Below are 22,333 nucleotides of genomic sequence, written 5' to 3' on the forward strand. Positions count from 1 at the left end.
CCAAAAGAAAATAAATTTGCATACCTTAAGTAATGTCCAAGATCACTGCTCGGAAAAAAAAATCAAGTTACCGGAAGTAGATAGGTTGATTATGTAACGAAACCGAACGGAAGACACGAAAAACGAAACCATATATTTATTTTTAAAAATTACTTGATTTTTTTAAACATTTTTGTGTTATTACGAAAAAAACAAAAGCGAGAAAACATTTCTTGTATTATCAAATAATAAAACAAATATTTTATTTAGAAATATTAATTTGCTTTTAACACTTTTTGTGTTCACAAAACAACAAAAGGCACTTGTGCAGTAGGCGGATGGCGGCCATCTTTCCTGGTGCGTTTCCCTAATCTGTCGCCAGGTGGCGCTTCTCGGGCAAAAAATATTTCGGGATTTGTATTACATAGATTCGAAAAAGTTGTCAAAAAACAGGTAGTTAGGTAGAAAAGTAACTTATCTTACCTTTGATAACATTTATTATGTTATCAAAGGTAAGATAAGTTACTTTTCTACCTAACTGGATAATTTTTAGTGTTTTTATTTAATGTAACATGTTTATTCAGTTCGAAAAACATGCAGTGTTTACCGATGTATTTGAAAATTACAAATTGCGCCACACTCTTTGTTGAACTCGGTAAATTTGAGAAAAAAGTTTAAAAAAATATACAAAATGCTGTTAAATAACCCACCGAATATATATCAGCTTATGTCACGGTAACATATATTGAGCGAGTTTCTAACAGTATTTTGTATAGTTTTTTTTTTATTTTTCATTTCAATTACAAACATTTTTGAAAAATATGGGGCGCGTAAGTTACCTTTAAAAACAATAGCTCTTTCAAGAACGGTCATAAAATGTGTTTCAAATCGATATTTATCCAATGAGAGACCAGTTTTCCTACCTAGCAAAAAAAGGACGAGTTTTCCGGGTACGAGTTTTTCGAGTACGAGACGAGTTTTCCGGACACCATGTATATATATATATATATATATATATATATATATATATATATATATATATATATATATATATATATATATATATATTTAAATAAGGGAGTAGTCACCAACAATGTGTATTTTTTAAACATTATTTTATTATTCCGTGTCTTGGTTTTTCATTGGGAATTATGTTTGGATCATTGTAATAATGTTTTTAAGTCATTGAAATCGTTTTTACGCGCGTTTCAGACGTTCTGTGATGCGTCCTCGTCAGAAATTATTTTCAAATGTGTCATTATCAAATATAGTCATCCACATGCAGTACTGTTTCGCTGTTTCACCACTCATCAGTGCCCCTATATATATATATATATATATATATATATATATATATATATATATATATATATATTTATATATACATATATATATATATATTTATATATACATACACACATATATATATATATATATATATATATATATATAGGGGCACTGATGAGTGGTGAAACAGCGAAACACATACAGTACTGTTTCGCTGTTTCACCACTCATCAGTGCCCCTATATATATATATATATATATATATATATATATATATATATATATATATATATATATATATATATATATATATAAGGGCACTGATGAGTGGTGAAACAGCGAAACAGTACTGTATGTGGATGACTATAATGCTCCTCATCTTGAGTTGAGCATATTGAGAAGTGATACACGAATTACCATTTGCGTATTAAGCGACGCTCTTTGTGTACAAATCGAACGGAGGTATTTCGGACGATGTCAAAACATCGTTAAATTAACTACTCGTTCAGCAGCCGCCAATAGCGTAATGGTTAGGAGCCTTGACGGTCGGGTTTCAATCCTGGCTTGAGGTAGTTGCCTGTCTAGCCGCACTGATGAGCTGTGAAACAGCGAAACAGTACTGTATGTGGATGACTATATATATATATATATATATATATATATATATATATATATGACTATATACTATATATATATTATATATATGTGTGTGTGTGTATTGTGAGTCTGTATGTCTGTATGTGCAATCAGTACCTCCCAATTACTCCTAAGTAAGATTTTAAGCATCGATGATCTCATAGTCTGGAACATTATCTATTGGATCAATAACGCGCAACAAAATATGAAGGCAATAGCATTATGTATGCCAGCGACAGCAGTTGAAACAAACTGCATTTGCCTAATCGTGTATAATATTATTACGTACACTTAACTTCAAAAGAAAATCAAATTGAAAACGCATTGATTCTTAAGAAGTTGGTTATAAAGAACAGCCACGCGACGCTTTCGATCGGAGTGTTATTTTTAGGTCTACTAGCGACATCAGTTTTGTTTCGCACCACGTCGCGATTCTTTCAAAGTATCGCGAGATTATTGCGAGATTCTCAATATGGCGCCGATCAAAGCAATGGGAGGCCGGCGTCGCCGTGGGCATTCCATTCCACTCCACTCCCAGAATGGTGCTTGCTTTTGAAAAGAAGGAAACGATGCGGTGACGCCAGTTCCAAGGAAACGCTATGAAAAAAAAAATTTTTTTTTAAAATATAACTATATATATATATATTCTGACATTGCGATTGGAGACTTTCCAGTAAAGTCGATAGGGTTTGATGAGGCAGACCCGTAGGTCACGCCTTCTTTCCAGGATCACTGGAAACCATTAACAAAGGTGAGAGGAAGACTTTGTTCGAAATGACATCTATACGTTCATAAAAAAAATGTCATTCACATATATATAGATTCTTCCTCTTATCCCCCGCGCTACAATCACGACCAATATCTATCTATCTATCTATCTATCTATCTATCTATCTATCTATCTATCTATCTATATAAAACGAACTTTGAGCGCGTATGTGTAAGTTCGTTCTCTATGGACTCCGAAACAACTAGGCCGATTTTTTTTTTTACGAAATTTCACGCAAATGTACTTTTATATATCTGGCAATTTTCTTAGGTTTTGTATCGAGATATCTTCGAATAGTATCGATAAAAGATAATGAAAACAATTAGATGAAAGAAAGAACAGGCGATTTTGACCAAAGTTAACATATTATGCAGCCTAACATCACAGGTGTATTTACAAATTATTATTAGCACACACGCAGAAATGTCCGGCATATAAAATAACCAGTAGGCCTTTGGTATAATAGAGGTGCGTTCGAAATGAATGTTGGATTAAGTAAAGATTAGATACCCCGTAGCAAACGACAAAAATAAGCGAACAATTCAAGGGGCACCGGTTGTTCGACCTTGACATTGCCGTTAGGTGTTTGTAAACTTGTAAACAGGTGAAATAGCAGACATATTCGAATGTTCGCGAGCAAGATTTTTTTAAAAATATATTTACAAAACTTTTAAAGATTTAAAAGAAAAAAAATATATTTACAAAACATTTGCTTTAATATTAAATATTTACAAAACTTTTAAGGATAAAAAAAACAAAACTTTTTTCTATTTACGCAAAACTTTTTAATGTAAGTAATAAAATGAACGTAAATGTAACAAAATATATTCAAATAAATGGGTGTCTTTCTAAGTAGGTTCTTTTAATATATTTACAGAACTTTTAATAAAACTATTATTATTATTAATAATAATAATAACTAACGGGACCTCTGGAAATTCCACAGCAGCATTTTTCATATGTAATATATTGTTGCTGGACATGCTGTGGGCGTTCTATTCAGCATGAATGAAGACACAATCATATTATTCTAGCTTTTTAATTAAAACTGTACTGCCCCCTTACTAAAATAATAACTTTGATATATTTCCTGGGCTGATTATTTCATTACAAACACACCGGTCAATTAACTCACATTTTATCATTTTTCATAATTATTGAATACGTTACTATGGTCGACAATAATTTTTCATAATTTCAACCCACATTATCGATCCTCCCTTTACTAAAATATTAAATTGATTGATGGTTGTGTTCTTTTTTTATAAAATAATCAGCCGATACATGTGTATATGTATCGGCTGATTATTTTATAAAAAAAGAACACAAACATCAATCAATTAACTCACATTTCATCATTTTTAACAATTCTTGGATATGGTACTAATTTTGAAAATAATTTTTCATCATTTAAACACACCATATCGCACACTTTTCTAAAATAATAACTTTGATATATTTTCTAGGCTGATTATTTCATTACAAACACACACATCAATCAACTCACATTTCATAATTTTTCGTAATTCTTGGATATGTTACTAATTTCGACAATATTTTTTATAATTTAAACCAACGTTATCGCCCAACTTTACTAAAATAATAACTTTTATACATTTGCTGGGATGATTATTTCATTACAAACACACTAATCAATTAACCTCCATTTCATCATTTTTCATAATTCTTGGGTATGTTACTAATTTCGACAATCATTTTTCATAATTTATACCCACATTATCGCATCCTCTTAATAAAATAATAACTTTGAAATATTGTATGGTCTTATTATTTTATTACAAACACACTAATGCATGAAATCACATTTAATCATTTGTCATAATTCTTGGATATGTTACTTATTTCGACAATCATTTTTCATAATTTTAACCCAAATTTTCGCCCTCCCCTCTTTACTAAATAATAACTTTGATATATTGTCTAGGCTGATTATTTACTTACAAACACACCAATCAATTAACTAATATTTCATCATTTTTTCGTAATTCTTGGATATGTTACTAATTTCGACAATAATTTTTATAATTTAAGCCCTCCTTATCTTCTTCCCCTTTACTTATATAATAACTTTGATATATTGTCTAGGCTGATTATTTTATTATAAACACACCAATCAATTAAATCACATTTCATCATTTTTCGTAATTATTGGATATCTTACTAATTTCTGTTATATAGTTATTATTATTATTATTATTATTAGACGATACCACTTGTGCGCGTATGTTACGTGAGTTCTTATTAGTAATGATATGTGTCTTAGTGAGAGTTCTTGTCTTATTACATATGATGTTGTATCTTAGAGAGAGAGATATTGTTGTAATGACATTTTATAACACAGACATATAATAACAATACAATTTACCTTTTTGTAGAAATCACAAACACAAAGATGAGCTTTATCCAAAACACATGATAATTTATTTTCTTACGACCGATCGGGATTTCCTCATTAAGAACTCAAAGTTTCACATCTTAGTTTCTGAAGTGACGTCTCGCTTCAGACGTCCGCCTGTCTCTGTCTCCCCTGACTGTCTCTCTGACTGTCTCTCTGACTCTCTCTGACTCTCTCTACGACCAACTAACTCCCACCTCCTATATTGAGAAATCCATGCATCCCGGCCACGTGAGCAAAATTCACGTGTTTCAACATGCGCGACTTTGCACGTTTTCGACATTGATTTCCCAATAACCTATTTTTCTTGTGTTGTTTCCACAAAGGAATTTAACCTACATATCTAATTTATTTAACTCATATTTTATTATCCACATTCTTTTAACAATTGAATAGTTTATTTATTATTTATTTCATCCGAATTAACAATTTACTGGACATTCCATTTAAACCTATTGTTCTTTAAAACTTATGTCCAGGGTTCGATTTATGCTTTCTCTTATTTTCATTTTAACTAATCTCTCTATTTTTATACTTACATGAACAGGGGACAGCCCTTATCATGTAACATCCCTCCCTTCCATATTTCACAAAAAAAATGTATGCTTTTTTAACTTTAGTACAGTTTTTATTTTTACATCTACACAACCACACGGCTAGAAAGATCAGGCTAAAAAACACACACACAAAAAAAATCTCTTTCAGTCAGCCCTTCACAGCCGACTTCACAATTATTTATTTTTTTATAAGATCAGGACCTTTCTGATCTTAGTGGCATTTACTTTTTGGGTGTAGGATATTTACCTATGATACACATCAGCTATTTTCCGAGCCACCCATATGCCGCAGACTAGAGGTTTTCACCTTTCTCGAAATGGACGACTTCCTTCGTCTCAAAAGTGTTCTGATCTCTCTTTCCGCATGGTTAGTCTTATCAAGTATGGCTTTGTTTTTTTTTTATTCTATAACTATCTCATACGGGACATACCAAAGCTCATATACTTAAATCTTTGTGGTTGGCTTCAGAAGTTTAAGATATACCTTTTTTTTCTCTCATACGGATTCACTCGGATTTCCTGGCTTGGATTCTTGAAACTTCGACGAGGATTTAGAAATATCACCCCTAACTAACTAACACGTTTTCTGCGACCAACAACTTAATTGCGCCTAAATTCTATCTAATTGCCCGTTTTTTTTGTGATTTTTCTTTCCTCTCACCAGAGCCTCCAAGATCCAGCAGATATATCCCACATTCATGCGTCTCTAAAAAAAATACAAGGTTATATCTTTCTTACGTAACCTACGGCATATTTTTGCCTGTCTCTTACTTCATTAAGCGATATGTGATTGCCTCGGGACTACCTCTCATCGGTTTACTGGTCCCCTTAAGAATTTTCGTATTCTTTCCAACGCCTGTTTATTAACTAAGCCAAGACTTACTACTTTGCTTGGAGTCGTTACGTGCAACCAGCTTATTTTAAGCACTTAATTAACCAGGTTCCCAAATTTTTCGTATAGGGGCACTTCTTGTGCTTATCAATCCCTACCAAGTCACTTTTCTTGGAGAAAAATTTTTAGGATCTCTAAAAAAAACAACAAAACCAAATGCTAAAACAAAACATCTTTCTTACGGCTTATCACATCTAAAAACTCTCCAAATGCCCGTTTACGTAATTTTAATTCTTGTCCCCCTTCTAAAATTCTAACTGAATCTGTAAGCCAACCATACGTCTTAACTTATTTTCTACTAGATCATTTTAATCTAATGTATATTTACGGATAACTTTGAATTCTTGCTGTGAAAATCATAACATTACATACATAAGACAATTTACAATATTTGTTCAACATCATAAAAACATTTTCAAAAAAAAAATACCTTAATACATTTAAACATTTTGCAACAGTTATAACTTTTTTTTTAACAACAAAAAAAAATCATCTGTAACAAACAACAATTCAACAGTCTGTCCAAAACAATTGTCCCTTTTTTTCTTCAAAAACAAAATAAATGAACACGCAAAAGCCAAAAAGTTCACTATGAACACAAAATGCATTTCCAAACAATTTAAACACTGTTTAAGAAAGTACATGCGACCTTTGAAAAATTCCTGTTTTGATTGACAGATTTAATTCAACAATTCGTCCAAACGATTTCATATTGACACAGATTTTCTAATGACACTTCTACAAATTTCAAAACAATAATGGATTACACAATCTCTGCATTCGCGTGTATGTGTGTGTGTTTTTTTTTTAACAGACCAATTCATTTATCAATGAATTACGCATGGTGACTTGTTTACTATTTTTTTTCATTACTACGAATTTCTTTTTACGGCATATCGGCCTTTTCTTCTTTTTCTTTTTAATATTTCTTGTATCTTTTGTTCTCTGTGTGCGTGTATGTTCAAATTTTTTTTTCATTTTTTTTTCTTCGCATTTCTGTGATCGTGTAATTTTTTTTCTTTTTCCGTGGTATTATTTATTTATTATTATTTTTTTTTTAATTATGTTGGACCCTTTTAAAACGTTGTGTTTCTTTTTCTTTTTCGAATTCTGTGATCGTGTGATTTTTTTCTTTTTCCGTGGTATTATTTATTTATTTTTTAAAATTATGTTGGACCCCTTTAAAACGTTGTGTTTCTTTTTTTCTTTTTTTTCGTGGTATCGACCCCAGGTTCGGTTTCTGCATCGCTGATGCAAAAGGTTCACGGCACCAAATTGAGAGTTGTTATATAGTTATTATTATTATTATTATTATTAGACGATACCACTTGTGCGCATATGTTACGTGAGTTCTTATTAGTAATGATATGTGTCTTAGTGAGAGTTCTTGTCTTATTACATATGATGTTGTATCTTAGAGAGAGAGATGTTGTTGTAATGACATTTTATAACACAGACATATAATAACAATACAATTTACCTTTTTGTAGAAATCACAAACACAAAGATGAGCTTTATCCAAAACACATGATAATTTATTTTCTTACGACCGGTCGGGATTTCCTCATTAAGAACTCAAAGTTTCACATCTTAGTTTCTGAAGTGATGTCTCGCTTCAGACGTCCGCCTGTCTCTGTCTCCCCTGACTGTCTCTCTGACTGTCTCTCTGACTCTCTCTGACTCTCTCTACGACCAACTAACTCCCACCTCCTATATTGAGAAATCCATGCATCCCGGCCACGTGAGCAAAATTCACGTGTTTCAACATGCGCGACTTTGCACGTTTTCGACATTGATTTCCCAATAACCTATTTTTCTTGTGTTGTTTCCACAAAGGAATTTAACCTACATATCTAATTTATTTAACTCATATTTTATTATCCACATTCTTTTAACAATTGAATAGTTTATTTATTATTTATTTCATCCGAATTAACAATTTACTGGACATTCCATTTAAACCTATTGTTCTTTAAAACTTATGTCCAGGGTTCGATTTATGCTTTCTCTTATTTTCATTTTAACTAATCTCTCTATTTTTATACTTACATGAACAGGGGACAGCCCTTATCATGTAACATCCCTCCCTTCCATATTTCACAAAAAAAATGTATGCTTTTTTAACTTTAGTACAGTTTTTATTTTTACATCTACACAACCACACGGCTAGAAAGATCAGGCTAAAAAACACACACACAAAAAAAATCTCTTTCAGTCAGCCCTTCACAGCCGACTTCACAATTATTTATTTTTTTATAAGATCAGGACCTTTCTGATCTTAGTGGCATTTACTTTTTGGGTGTAGGATATTTACCTATGATACACATCAGCTATTTTCCGAGCCACCCATATGCCGCAGACTAGAGGTTTTCACCTTTCTCGAAATGGACGACTTCCTTCGTCTCAAAAGTGTTCTGATCTCTCTTTCCGCATGGTTAGTCTTATCAAGTATGGCTTTGTTTTTTTTTTATTCTATAACTATCTCATACGGGACATACCAAAGCTCATATACTTAAATCTTTGTGGTTGGCTTCAGAAGTTTAAGATATACCTTTTTTTTCTCTCATACGGATTCACTCGGATTTCCTGGCTTGGATTCTTGAAACTTCGACGAGGATTTAGAAATATCACCCCTAACTAACTAACACGTTTTCTGCGACCAACAACTTAATTGCGCCTAAATTCTATCTAATTGCCCGTTTTTTTTGTGATTTTTCTTTCCTCTCACCAGAGCCTCCAAGATCCAGCAGATATATCCCACATTCATGCGTCTCTAAAAAAAATACAAGGTTATATCTTTCTTACGTAACCTACGGCATATTTTTGCCTGTCTCTTACTTCATTAAGCGATATGTGATTGCCTCGGGACTACCTCTCATCGGTTTACTGGTCCCCTTAAGAATTTTCGTATTCTTTCCAACGCCTGTTTATTAACTAAGCCAAGACTTACTACTTTGCTTGGAGTCGTTACGTGCAACCAGCTTATTTTAAGCACTTAATTAACCAGGTTCCCAAATTTTTCGTATAGGGGCACTTCTTGTGCTTATCAATCCCTACCAAGTCACTTTTCTTGGAGAAAAATTTTTAGGATCTCTAAAAAAAACAACAAAACCAAATGCTAAAACAAAACATCTTTCTTACGGCTTATCACATCTAAAAACTCTCCAAATGCCCGTTTACGTAATTTTAATTCTTGTCCCCCTTCTAAAATTCTAACTGAATCTGTAAGCCAACCATACGTCTTAACTTATTTTCTACTAGATCATTTTAATCTAATGTATATTTACGGATAACTTTGAATTCTTGCTGTGAAAATCATAACATTACATACATAAGACAATTTACAATATTTGTTCAACATCATAAAAACATTTTCAAAAAAAAAATACCTTAATACATTTAAACATTTTGCAACAGTTATAACTTTTTTTTTAACAACAAAAAAAAATCATCTGTAACAAACAACAATTCAACAGTCTGTCCAAAACAATTGTCCCTTTTTTTCTTCAAAAACAAAATAAATGAACACGCAAAAGCCAAAAAGTTCACTATGAACACAAAATGCATTTCCAAACAATTTAAACACTGTTTAAGAAAGTACATGCGACCTTTGAAAAATTCCTGTTTTGATTGACAGATTTAATTCAACAATTCGTCCAAACGATTTCATATTGACACAGATTTTCTAATGACACTTCTACAAATTTCAAAACAATAATGGATTACACAATCTCTGCATTCGCGTGTATGTGTGTGTGTTTTTTTTTTAACAGACCAATTCATTTATCAATGAATTACGCATGGTGACTTGTTTACTATTTTTTTTCATTACTGCGAATTTCTTTTTACGGCATATCGGCCTTTTCTTCTTTTTCTTTTTAATATTTCTTGTATCTTTTGTTCTCTGTGTGCGTGTATGTTCAAATTTTTTTTTCATTTTTTTTTCTTCGCATTTCTGTGATCGTGTAATTTTTTTTCTTTTTCCGTGGTATTATTTATTTATTATTATTTTTTTTTTAATTATGTTGGACCCTTTTAAAACGTTGTGTTTCTTTTTCTTTTTCGAATTCTGTGATCGTGTGATTTTTTTCTTTTTCCGTGGTATTATTTATTTATTTTTTAAAATTATGTTGGACCCCTTTAAAACGTTGTGTTTCTTTTTTTCTTTTTTTTCGTGGTATCGACCCCAGGTTCGGTTTCTGCATCGCTGATGCAAAAGGTTCACGGCACCAAATTGAGAGTTGTTATATAGTTATTATTATTATTATTATTATTAGACGATACCACTTGTGCGCATATGTTACGTGAGTTCTTATTAGTAATGATATGTGTCTTAGTGAGAGTTCTTGTCTTATTACATATGATGTTGTATCTTAGAGAGAGAGATGTTGTTGTAATGACATTTTATAACACAGACATATAATAACAATACAATTTACCTTTTTGTAGAAATCACAAACACAAAGATGAGCTTTATCCAAAACACATGATAATTTATTTTCTTACGACCGGTCGGGATTTCCTCATTAAGAACTCAAAGTTTCACATCTTAGTTTCTGAAGTGATGTCTCGCTTCAGACGTCCGCCTGTCTCTGTCTCCCCTGACTGTCTCTCTGACTGTCTCTCTGACTCTCTCTGACTCTCTCTACGACCAACTAACTCCCACCTCCTATATTGAGAAATCCATGCATCCCGGCCACGTGAGCAAAATTCACGTGTTTCAACATGCGCGACTTTGCACGTTTTCGACATTGATTTCCCAATAACCTATTTTTCTTGTGTTGTTTCCACAAAGGAATTTAACCTACATATCTAATTTATTTAACTCATATTTTATTATCCACATTCTTTTAACAATTGAATAGTTTATTTATTATTTATTTCATCCGAATTAACAATTTACTGGACATTCCATTTAAACCTATTGTTCTTTAAAACTTATGTCCAGGGTTCGATTTATGCTTTCTCTTATTTTCATTTTAACTAATCTCTCTATTTTTATACTTACATGAACAGGGGACAGCCCTTATCATGTAACATTTCGACAATAATTTTTTTTATAATTTAAACCATCCTCGTCGCCCTCTCTTACTAAAAAATTACTTTAATATATTTTCTGGACTGATTATTTCATAAAAAAACATAACTATCAATTAACTCACACTTCATTTTTCTTAATTCTTTGATATGTTACTCATTTCGACAATTATTTTTAATATTTTTTACCCACATTATCAACCACCCACTACAAACATAATAACTTTGATATATTATCTGGAATGATTATTTCATTTCAAACACACCAATCAATTAACTCACATTTCGTCATTTTTCATAATTCTTGGATATGTTACTTATGTCGACAATCATTTTTTATCATTTTAACCATACCATCGCTCCACTTACTTAAATAATAACTTTGATATATTGTCTGGTCTGATTATTTCATTGCAAACACACTAATGCATTAAATAACATATTATCATTTTTCATAATTCTTGGATATGTTACTAATTTTGACAATTATTTTTCATAATTTAAACCATCCTTATCGCCCTCTCTTACTTACAGGTGGATTACTTTGATATATTTCCTGCGCTGATTATTTTATTATAAACACACAATCGATTAACTCACATTTAATCTTTGTTCATAATCCTGGATATGTTACTAACTTCGACAATAATTTTTATAATTAAAAACACACATTATGCCTCTCCCTCCTACTTATATAATATATTTGATATATTGTCTGGGCTTATTATATCATTACAAACACACCAATCAAGTAACTCACATTTCATCATTTTTCATAATTCTTGGATATGTTACTAATTTCGACAATAATTTTCATAACTTTAACCCACTATGTCGCTCCCCCTTACTTAAATAATAACTTCGATATATTGCCTGGGATGATTATTTCGTTACAAACAAATCAATAAATTCTGGGTATTCTCATAGTATATATGTTTCACTATCTTATCCAATCCCGGGTGACGCCGCATATTCTGCTAATATATATCGTTCACCAATCTCATTCGATCCCGGCCGACGTTGGGTATTTTTCTACTATATGTTTTCCACCTATCTCATTCAATACTGGGCGACGCTTTCTGATAGTATCTCATTCAATCCCTGGACTGACTTCATGTCCGCCACCCCACTGTTGAAAATATACATTAAATAAAGTAATATTTTAATCGTAAACTGTTTCAGCCATTTTCGGGACTGACTTTATATCCCCAACCCACTGATAAAAATATACATGAAATAATGTAATGTCTAAATAGTAAACTGTTTCCGCCATTTCCGGGACCGACTTTATATCCCCCAATCCACTGTTAAAAATATACATGAAATAATGTAATGTCTAAATAGTAAACTGTTTCAGACATTTCCGGGACCAACTTTACATTCCAAACCCACTGCTAAAAATATACATGAAATAATGTAATGTCTAAATAGTAAACTGTTTCAGCCATTTCCGGAACTGACTTTATATCTCAAACCCACTGCTAAAAATATACATGAAATAATGTAATGTCTAAAATTTAGACATTACATTATTTCATGTATATTTTTTGTGCGTCGGCTAAACATTTGATTGAAACTTCAGTGCGACAGCGACATCAAGTTGGATCATATATATTACAGCCCCAAACATGTCTTTTTCAAAGCCTGCAGTGAAGAGAAAGGTTGGTGATGAGCACAGACAATTTCAGGAAAAGTGGGAAATGCAATATTTCTTTATTGAGCACAGGGGCACTCCGACTCGTCTTATTTGCACTGAGAAAGTTGCGGTGCACAAGGAATATAATTTGAAACGTCATTACACAACTCGACATGCTGAGGAGTATGCAAAATACCAGGGAGATGAGAGAGCCAACCGGGTTGCCAATCTTAAAGCATGTCTACTGAGGCAACAAGATTTCTTCAAGAAAGCTACCAAAGAGAATAATGCAGCAATCGAAGCAAGCTACGTAGTTAGTGAGATGATTGCTAAGGCGGGAAAGCCATTCACAGAAGGTGAATTTGTCAAAAAGTGCATACTACAGGCTGCAAGTATTGTCTGTCCAGAAAAGAAAGGTCAGTTTAGCAACATAAGCCTTTCTGCCAACACTGTGGCAGATCGCATTTCTGACCTGTCAAGTGACATTTATGATCAACTATGTGAGAAAGCCAAATGTTTCAGTGCATACTCAGTCGCTCTTGATGAGACCACAGACATCACCGATACTGCCCAGCTCGCAATCTATGTCCGTGGTGTGGATGACAATTTTGAAGTGATGGAGGAGTTGCTCACAGTACTTCCAATGCACGACCAGACCACTGCTCAGGAGATATTTCACCAGCTGTGTGATGCCATTGAGAATGCCGGTTTGCCATGGAAGAGGTTTGTTGGAATTACTACAGATGGAGCCCCATCAATGACAGGGAGGAAAAATGGACTGGTGGCACTTGTTAAAAAAAAACTGGAAAAGGAGGGTGTGGAGGAGGCCATTGCTCTGCACTGCATTATCCATCAGCAGGCCCTTTGCAGCAAATGCCTCAAGTTTGACAATGTGATGTCTGTGGTTGTGAAATGCATCAACCAAATCAGATCCAAGGGCTTAAAGCACCGAAGGTTCCGTGCTTTTTTTTTTTTTTTTTAGAGAAAATGGAGTCAGAATATGGGGATGTGCTTTACTTCACCAGCAGGGGAGAAGTATTGAGGAGATTTTTCGAGCTGAGAGAAGAAGTGAAAGCCTTCATGGAGAAAGATGGGGTGGCTGTTCCTGTGCTAAGTGATCCCAAATGGCTCATGGACTTTGCTTTTCTTGTTGATATCACACATGAGCTTAATGCACTGAACAAGAAGTTACAAGGCCAGGGGAAACTTGTCAGTGCTGCATATTACAACATTAGAGCATTCTCCACAAAGCTTATGTTATGGAAAGCCCAGCTCTCTCAGAAAAACCTGTGCCATTTCCCAACATGCAAGGCACTTGTGGATGCAGGCACACCATTCAGTGGCCAGAAGTATGTTGATGCCATTTTGAAGCTTCAGGAGGAATTTGATCACAGATTTGCAGACTTCAAGACGCACAAAGCCACATTTCAAATGTTTGCGGACCCCTTCTCCTTTGATGTGCAAGATGCCCCACCTGTGCTTCAAATGGAGCTCATTGACCTGCAGTGCAACTCTGAACTGAAAGCGAAGTTCAGGGAGATGAATAGGAAAGTAGACATGCTTGGGCAATTTTTGAGAGAATTGACCCCCAGCTCCCCTGAGCTTTCCCGAATGTTCAAGCAGACCATGTGCCTTTTTGGGAGCACATACTTGTGTGAAAAGCTCTTTTCCACCTTGAACTTCAATAAGTCCAAGTACAGGTCCAGACTTACTGATGATCATCTTCAAGCCATACTAAGGGTCTCAACTGCCTCCTCCCTCAAGCCAAATGTGGCTCAGCTCTGCGAGAGGAAGCGCTGCCAGGTCTCTAGCAGCAAGATGTAGGCAAGAGAAGCCACGTTCAGAAGATAAGTACATGTTCTCAAATGTTCCACTCATGTTCAGGACAATTCATGTTCAGAAGAAGGTTAAAGAACTGTTAATACAGACGTTTCAATCCTAATTTTTATTTTATTTATTTATTCATTACTGATTGATTGATTGATTGATTGAATGATTGATTGATTGATTGATTGATTGATTTTATTCACTTCTTATTTATTTTCTTATTTATTTGTTTATTGATTTTGTTCATCTTATTTTGTGTTAAAAAATAAAAATAAAGACATTTGAGAAGATTAGAATTTTTTTTAGTTTTTTCTTGTGGAAAACCTGATGCGGCCTAGCCTCACCCAGCCTCAGCCTCCAGCGGCCCTCAGCTAAATTGAGTTTGAGACCCCTGGTCTAAATAGTGAACTGTTTCAGCCATGTCTGGAACTGACTTATAATCCCCACCCCACTGTTGAAAATATACATGAAATAAAGTAATGTATGAATCGTAAATTTTTCAGCCATTTCCGGGACCAATTTCTTATCTCCCATCCTACTTTTAAAAATATACATTAAATAAAGTAATGTCTAAAACGTAAATGGTTGCAGCCATTTCCGTAACCGACTTCATATTTCCCACCTCAATGATAAAAATATACATTAAATAAAGTAATGCATAATGCGTAAACGGTTTCACCCATTTTCTGGACTGATTTAATATCCCCTACCCCACTGTTAAAAATATACATGAAATAAAGTAATGTTTAAATCATAAACGGTTTGAGTAATTTCCGGGACTGACTTCATATTCCGTAACCCACTGCTTAAAATATACTTAAAATAAAGTAATGTTTAAATCATAAACTGTTACAGCAGCTTTTCGAAAGTAATACATAAAAACATTAACACGGTTAAGGATTAGGTAACCATTCCTTCAACATGAATTTCTGAGTGTAGTATCAGTTTCAGCATTCCAAATACTTTTTTTTTCTAAAAAAAAAAAATGCTAAAATCTTAAATTTAAACAGGAGGAGTTGTAGGTTAAGTGAAATTTTAGATTCTAAACAACGGAAAGCAATAGGGGGAAAGAGAACGTCAAAACTTAAAGAATAAAGAGGCGGAATAAAAAGGAAAAAGAAAAAAGAAAAAGAAAGAACATAGACACGGAAGAAGGAAAAAGAGGGTTAGCATGATTACACTGCCACAAAAAATGGAAGAGAGGTGAAATCATTTGAAATCATCTTTGATTAAAGCTTGGACGTTAGCGTGTCAAAAAGAGGTTTGTCTACCATAGAGGAAACATATAGAAGGAGAGAAAGAAAGGAAGAAAACGGTCGGCGCAAGGTGATAAACAAAGACAAATTGGCATATAGGGTCTCCAGTCAGGCATATAAACACACACTTATATGCGTATCAGCTACCCAGTCGAACACACACACGCACGCACACATGTGCATATATACACACACACACACACACACACACACACACACACACACACACACACACACACACACACACATATATATATATATATGTATGTATATATATATTGCTATTGCTTTTGGCGTTCCATTTCAACAGAATGATGAGAATAATTTCAAAATTCTGTCGAAATGGAACGCCAAACTTACTTTTAAGCAAAAGTTGCGAAAATACAAAAAAATATTAATCGCTGCCAACTGCAAACAACAACAACAACAACAACAACAACAACAACAACAACAACAACAACAACAACAACAACAACAACAACAGAACATTTTTGTTTATATAACTCAGTTTCTTCCTTTTTATTTCTCTCTTTCTCTCCACACACACACACACACACACACACACACACACACACACACACACACATATATACATACATATATACATATATATATATATGAGAAAGAAAATTAAAACTGTAAGTTGAACCTTACAATCAAAATTTATTGTTCGACAACAATTTTCAAAGTCCTTATTCCGCGGAGTTTCAAAGAATTCTATTCTTGTTATTCTTCTCATCAGAGGACATAAAGAAATCAGCAAATTATATTTGTAGCAATGCTAGAATTTGCTAGTTATGGCATTAAGTGAAACCGCAATTTATTGTAGTCATAAATTGTCCAGAAAAACAAGTGAAAAAACAAACAAACCGCGCATAATATTTATATAATAATTCATAATGTGTTTTTATATTATGTTATCACCTTCTTTTAATATTCTCCTTTTCAATAAATAGGATCTCCCGATCACTGAAGATGCAATTTAACCCCCCCCCCTAAACAAAAAAATTAAATAAAAAAGTAATGTTGCTTTTGGGTTGTACATGAATATAAAATATACCTCCTTGGTCTTCTGGCAAGGATCCAAGGGTAGTATCTGTTCTGTCTAAAGATATTATAATGATATTGTGTGGATTCCGTGCGCACCGGGCGTCCATAGAATGGAAATATGTCACAGACTTCTATAAGGAAATCTCGATGCCTCCGTTCAGTCTCGAGAGACAAATGATATCCATATAGGGGCATGTAATTGTGTGGCAAGAGTCGCGTACTCCCAACCTCATCTCTCCTGAATCGGCACAGCTTGAGTCCAGGGGCGAGGAGAAGTTCAGGACGACTGGAAACAATGCCGAGATAAACGGAGACTACATACAGCACCTGGAAGTCTCAAATGGCCACCCATCTAGTACTGGCCAAGCTTATCACTGCTTAACTTCGGTGATCTGACGGGAATCGGTGTGTCAGACGTGATTATACCGTATGTGTATATATATATATATATATATATATATATATATATATATATATATATATATATATATATATGTTGTTGTTGTATATATATATATATGTTGTTGTTGTTGTTGTATATATATATATATGTTGTTGTATATATATATATATATATATATATATTTGAGATAAACCGTAATAATCAGATATATTCTAACATTACTTTAACCAGATTACTTAGATAAATATTTTTACGTTTTTAACAACGGGAATCGGTGTGTCACGTGATTATGACGTATGTTTATTCAGTTTGTGCTATGGCATCTATGCACAGATTTTTTTTCTAAATTATTTACTTATTTTGTATTTGATTGTTGCGTTTGTTTATATATTAAACATAAAATGTGAATATTATTTGAATTCTTCCTTTTCCCATCTTGAGTGTTATTTGCACAACGATTTGATCGATGTAATCACCTTCAGGGATATCTTGTAAAACTCAGAAAATTTTCTGTCGAACTCGGGGATCTTTCTGTCAAACTCGGGAATCTGCACGGAATTTCGAACCAGATACCCCAAGAGAAGATCCGAGGGTAACCTTACAAACGTCTACACACGTTTCAACATCTAGGGACCCAACATGTTGTACCCTCTGTCGCAAGGAACAACGACAAGGAAAGACTCGACTCCTTTTTCTTTTCCAGTTAAACAACAGCTTTTATTTACAGGTACTTTCCTGCCCGGCCATGTTTAGCACGCATCTCCAACGTGATACCTCTCTCTCTAACCTCTGTCCTCTCGAACGTGATGGTGATCAGCGGTCTCTGCACACGTTCTTCTTTTTATAATCTTTTTCTTTTTCCTTGCCGTAACGTCACTTCGCACACGACTTGATCAACTGCCTACAGCTGCCATACGCGCGTTTTCGCTCTGTTTTTCATCATGTTACATCGACCGAAACGTTGTGGCAATGAAGATAAGAACAATCCCAATAATATGAACCCCGATCAAAAAAAGTTCAGACATTTTAAACAATGTATTTTTTGTTCATATATTGAATTTAAAATATGCATTAAAAATAAATCTTCAAAGTTCACAAAAGAAAACGTTTTTCCAATGAAACTGTTTTTATTTAAACTTTTTCAAATATATTATGACTTTCTGAAGACCGTGTAAAGGGATTATGTTTTTATTTTTATTTTTTTGGTTCCCCCGACAAAAGGAGGGTGGGCCTATAAATTCACCCTTGCCCATTTGAAATTTTGCGCAAACATTAAACATGATATGAGTAAAAATATAACGGAACGGATTTTCCGGGAAAACTCCGGTTGTCCTCCCCTAGGGTGCCTTTCGGGTTAAAATGTCTAAAATTGACACGTTTGTGCTTATTTAAAAAAGTTGATGCCTTGGATTTTTATAAAATTTTCTGAAAAATTGTAACTAACTAATTTCTATATAATTTTGCTTGCTTCGCGATAACTCTTGGGTGTACCCCAAGGGCTCTTTTAGGGCTAATAAAAACACTCCATTTTTGGGACTATTTTACCATATCTGTCCAAAATTTTCTGTGTGTGTCTATTTAGTAGTTTTGCATGGTGTTGAACTCAAATTGAAATACGTTAAGTCTTTGGGGACTTTTGGGGATAAATGATGGACTTAGTCATTTCTTTTTTGCATGGTGCAGAACTCAAATTTAATTATGTTAAGTTTTAAAACTGCACCGTTTGTTCATTTTTACCAGGATTTGGCGTCCCTTGAGGACTTTTGGGGCTAAATGGAGGGGGGCAAATGCTTAACTTAGTCATTTTTTCATGCCTCGTTCACTATGCACTCACGTGGGATCATTCATGCTTCACTTGTTTTGCATAGAAATCTCTCCAGACAAGGTGTGAAACCATTTGATATAAGGAGCTAACAAAAACGAAAGATGTTTATCACAAAGGCAGAAGATGCATATTGACATTAGTCTTGAAATATTTTATTGGTTGGAGGAAAACAGTCAGCAGTAAGAGAGTTCCGCAAACCTGAAATTCTTGAAAAGAAGGCAATTTAATAGGAAGCTGTATTACAATGAGGTATTCAAAGAGCGAATTGATGGAGACTACTAGACCAACATGTCAAACGAGCTGGAACAAAGGAAACAGGAAATAAATAAGACAATTCTGAAAAACACGTACCAAAATAGTATTTATACAAAAAAAAAAAAAAACTGAGACTATCAACATCACGTCTGTGAGACAGGGGTTACTATTAACACTTGTGTCAAATTGAGAAAGGCTTGTCTAAACTGGATTGCGCTTTTTTTTGTTTTAGCAATTGACGTTGTGCAGATGTAAAGTTTATATTAATGTGTTGTGACAAGATATTGCTATAAAAAAAGACACGGAATACTCTTACCACATCTGCACAGAACACTCTTTTTTGCCTCGGCAGATTACAAAATCGATTTAGAAATATAGGAAGGGGGTTTATCTCTTCTCACAGAAATATAGAAAGGGGGTTTATCTCTATTTTTCATCTACTCTGCTGGGAGATGGGTTATATTCAAGCAAAGTCCCCTGATGTTTGCTGCGGACCTGTCTGACTAAAATCAAGCATCATAAAAAACGTATCATACAGAATATTTTAAACAATTTTTCTTATTTATCATAAAGATTTATCATAAAGATTTAAAAAAAATATCTTGGAAATATTTTGTATTGGATACATTTTTTTGATATTTTATTTTAGCCTGACAGGCCGGTAGCAATCACCGGGGGACTTTGCTTGTATTTAACAATTTTTTTAAAAAATTTGCTTTAGTCTGTAAGTTTACGCTACCGCCATTTTGATTTTGTTAAATATTAAATTAATAGTAAATAAAAACAAATGTAATGTTACTGGGGTGATTTTGTCTTTTGTCTGTATATCTTATTATTACATTTTACGTGTGTCTCTTATTACGTATCTATGTATGTGATCGTAATATCTCTAGTGTGTGTGTGTGTGTGTGTGTGTGTGTGTGTGTGTGTGTGTGTGTGTGTATGCGATAAAGTCACCTAACCTTGTTTCTGTTTCTTGGTCTTCTTGGACTGATCGATTCTTCCCGTCACTAGTCGATGCTGTAAGAAACATCTGACGAAAACACAACGACGATTTTCTAGCATGGATTCTTTACCGTGAACAGGGGGGGGGGGCATCGCATTGTTGAATCAGCTTTCTTGCTTTTCTTTCTTCGACCCATTCTGCGTCCTCAGACACGTCTGTTTAGCCTAAAATCGGAAGCCAGACTGCTTTTGCATGCGAACGAAAAGATATATTTGTTTTTCATGCTCTCTCTCTCTTTCTTTCCTTCCACGTTTTCTTTCATACGAACCGAATGACATTTCAGGTACTACCGCTGACCCTAGCTACAGCGTTTGACATACGTCACAACATATCCCTTTGAACTTTTTTTTTGCACTAACCAACCTGCACAGCAAACTCACAATATGCCGGCATAACATAGGATAGCTTATATATCACTTCTCCCTCTCTCAATTTTGTAAAATGTCTATGTACATTTTGACACAATCACTCTATAATTTCTTCACAAACCTCCGGCCAAGAAAAGGTTAGAAATAGCCATCTCCACTGACCATCCCGACAGCCATAATCATCACCGCCTGCGCTTTACCTTAGCAGGAACCCGTTTGCTTTTGTCTGCTATGTGGAGCGATAGGTGTGTCAGAAATTTCGTGAAAAATAGTGAATAATTCCACCCCGTCTTTCCAAGCTTATAACTTCTCGAAAAATGTAATTCAAGCCCTAATTTTTTTCTATTAAAGCAGCAAGGACCAAGGTTTCATCAAAAAACAAAAACAAAAAAAAAACAACGTGTTTTTTTTTATAAAAAAGGTTTTAAACTTTGGGCTTTACAGGTAAATTTCTAAAAAACACTACTTTTTTGTTTTAAATTTGAAAATATTATTTATTGACCTTTTCTCTTCAATTTGTGATATATAAAACTTTGGTGAGTAAATTAATTATTTACTTTTTAATAGACATTTCAAAATGAGATGCGTGAATTATTCGGCCCCCTGTCTTTCCAAGCTTATAACTACTCGAAAAATGTAATTCAATCCCTAATTTGTTTTTCAATTAAAGGAGCAAGGACCAAGGTTTCATTAAAAAAAAACAAAAGAAAAAACAAACAACGTGGTTTAAAAAAAAAGGTTTTAAACTTCGAACTTTATAGGTAAATTTATAAAAACACTACTGTTTTTGGTTTTAAATTTGAATATATTATTTATTGACCTTTTCTCTTCAATTTGTGATATATAAAACTTTGGTGAGTAAATTAATTATTTACTTTTTAATAAACACTTGAAAATGGGGGGGGGCGTGAATAAAAAAAAACGTTTGTCTAAAATATGATATTCAGTTTATTTGAAAAAGCGTTAAATTTCACATTGACCCTGAAAATATCGTAAAAATAGAATCAATAGAAAAATTTTGATAGAATTTTAAAGTTTAAAAATTGAAAAATATTGAGTTCGTAAAATTCATTACTGTTTTTGAAAAAAATATTTCTATTACTTTAAAACAACTTTAATAGTTTATTTTGGAAGT

The 22,333-nt window shown here is 33.5% G+C and overlaps 1 protein-coding gene and 1 pseudogene across 1 annotated transcript; both read left to right on the plus strand.

Moving 5' to 3' along the window:
- Positions 1 to 13,200: 13,200 nt before the first annotated feature.
- LOC145260259 (general transcription factor II-I repeat domain-containing protein 2A-like) lies at positions 13,201 to 14,190 on the plus strand. Its single transcript, XM_080118087.1, has one exon. It carries the CDS (start codon positions 13,201 to 13,203, stop codon positions 14,188 to 14,190), a length of 990 nt encoding a protein of 329 aa, XP_079974213.1.
- Positions 14,191 to 14,195: 5 nt separating this feature from the next.
- On the plus strand, positions 14,196 to 15,032 carry LOC145260260 (general transcription factor II-I repeat domain-containing protein 2A pseudogene; annotated as a pseudogene).
- Positions 15,033 to 22,333: the final 7,301 nt, after the last annotated feature.

This window comes from Euprymna scolopes, chromosome 36, assembly GCF_053919585.1.
Source record: "Euprymna scolopes isolate OS-2025 chromosome 36, ASM5391958v1, whole genome shotgun sequence".
In the NCBI taxonomy this organism is placed as follows: Eukaryota; Metazoa; Mollusca; class Cephalopoda; order Sepiida; family Sepiolidae; genus Euprymna; species Euprymna scolopes.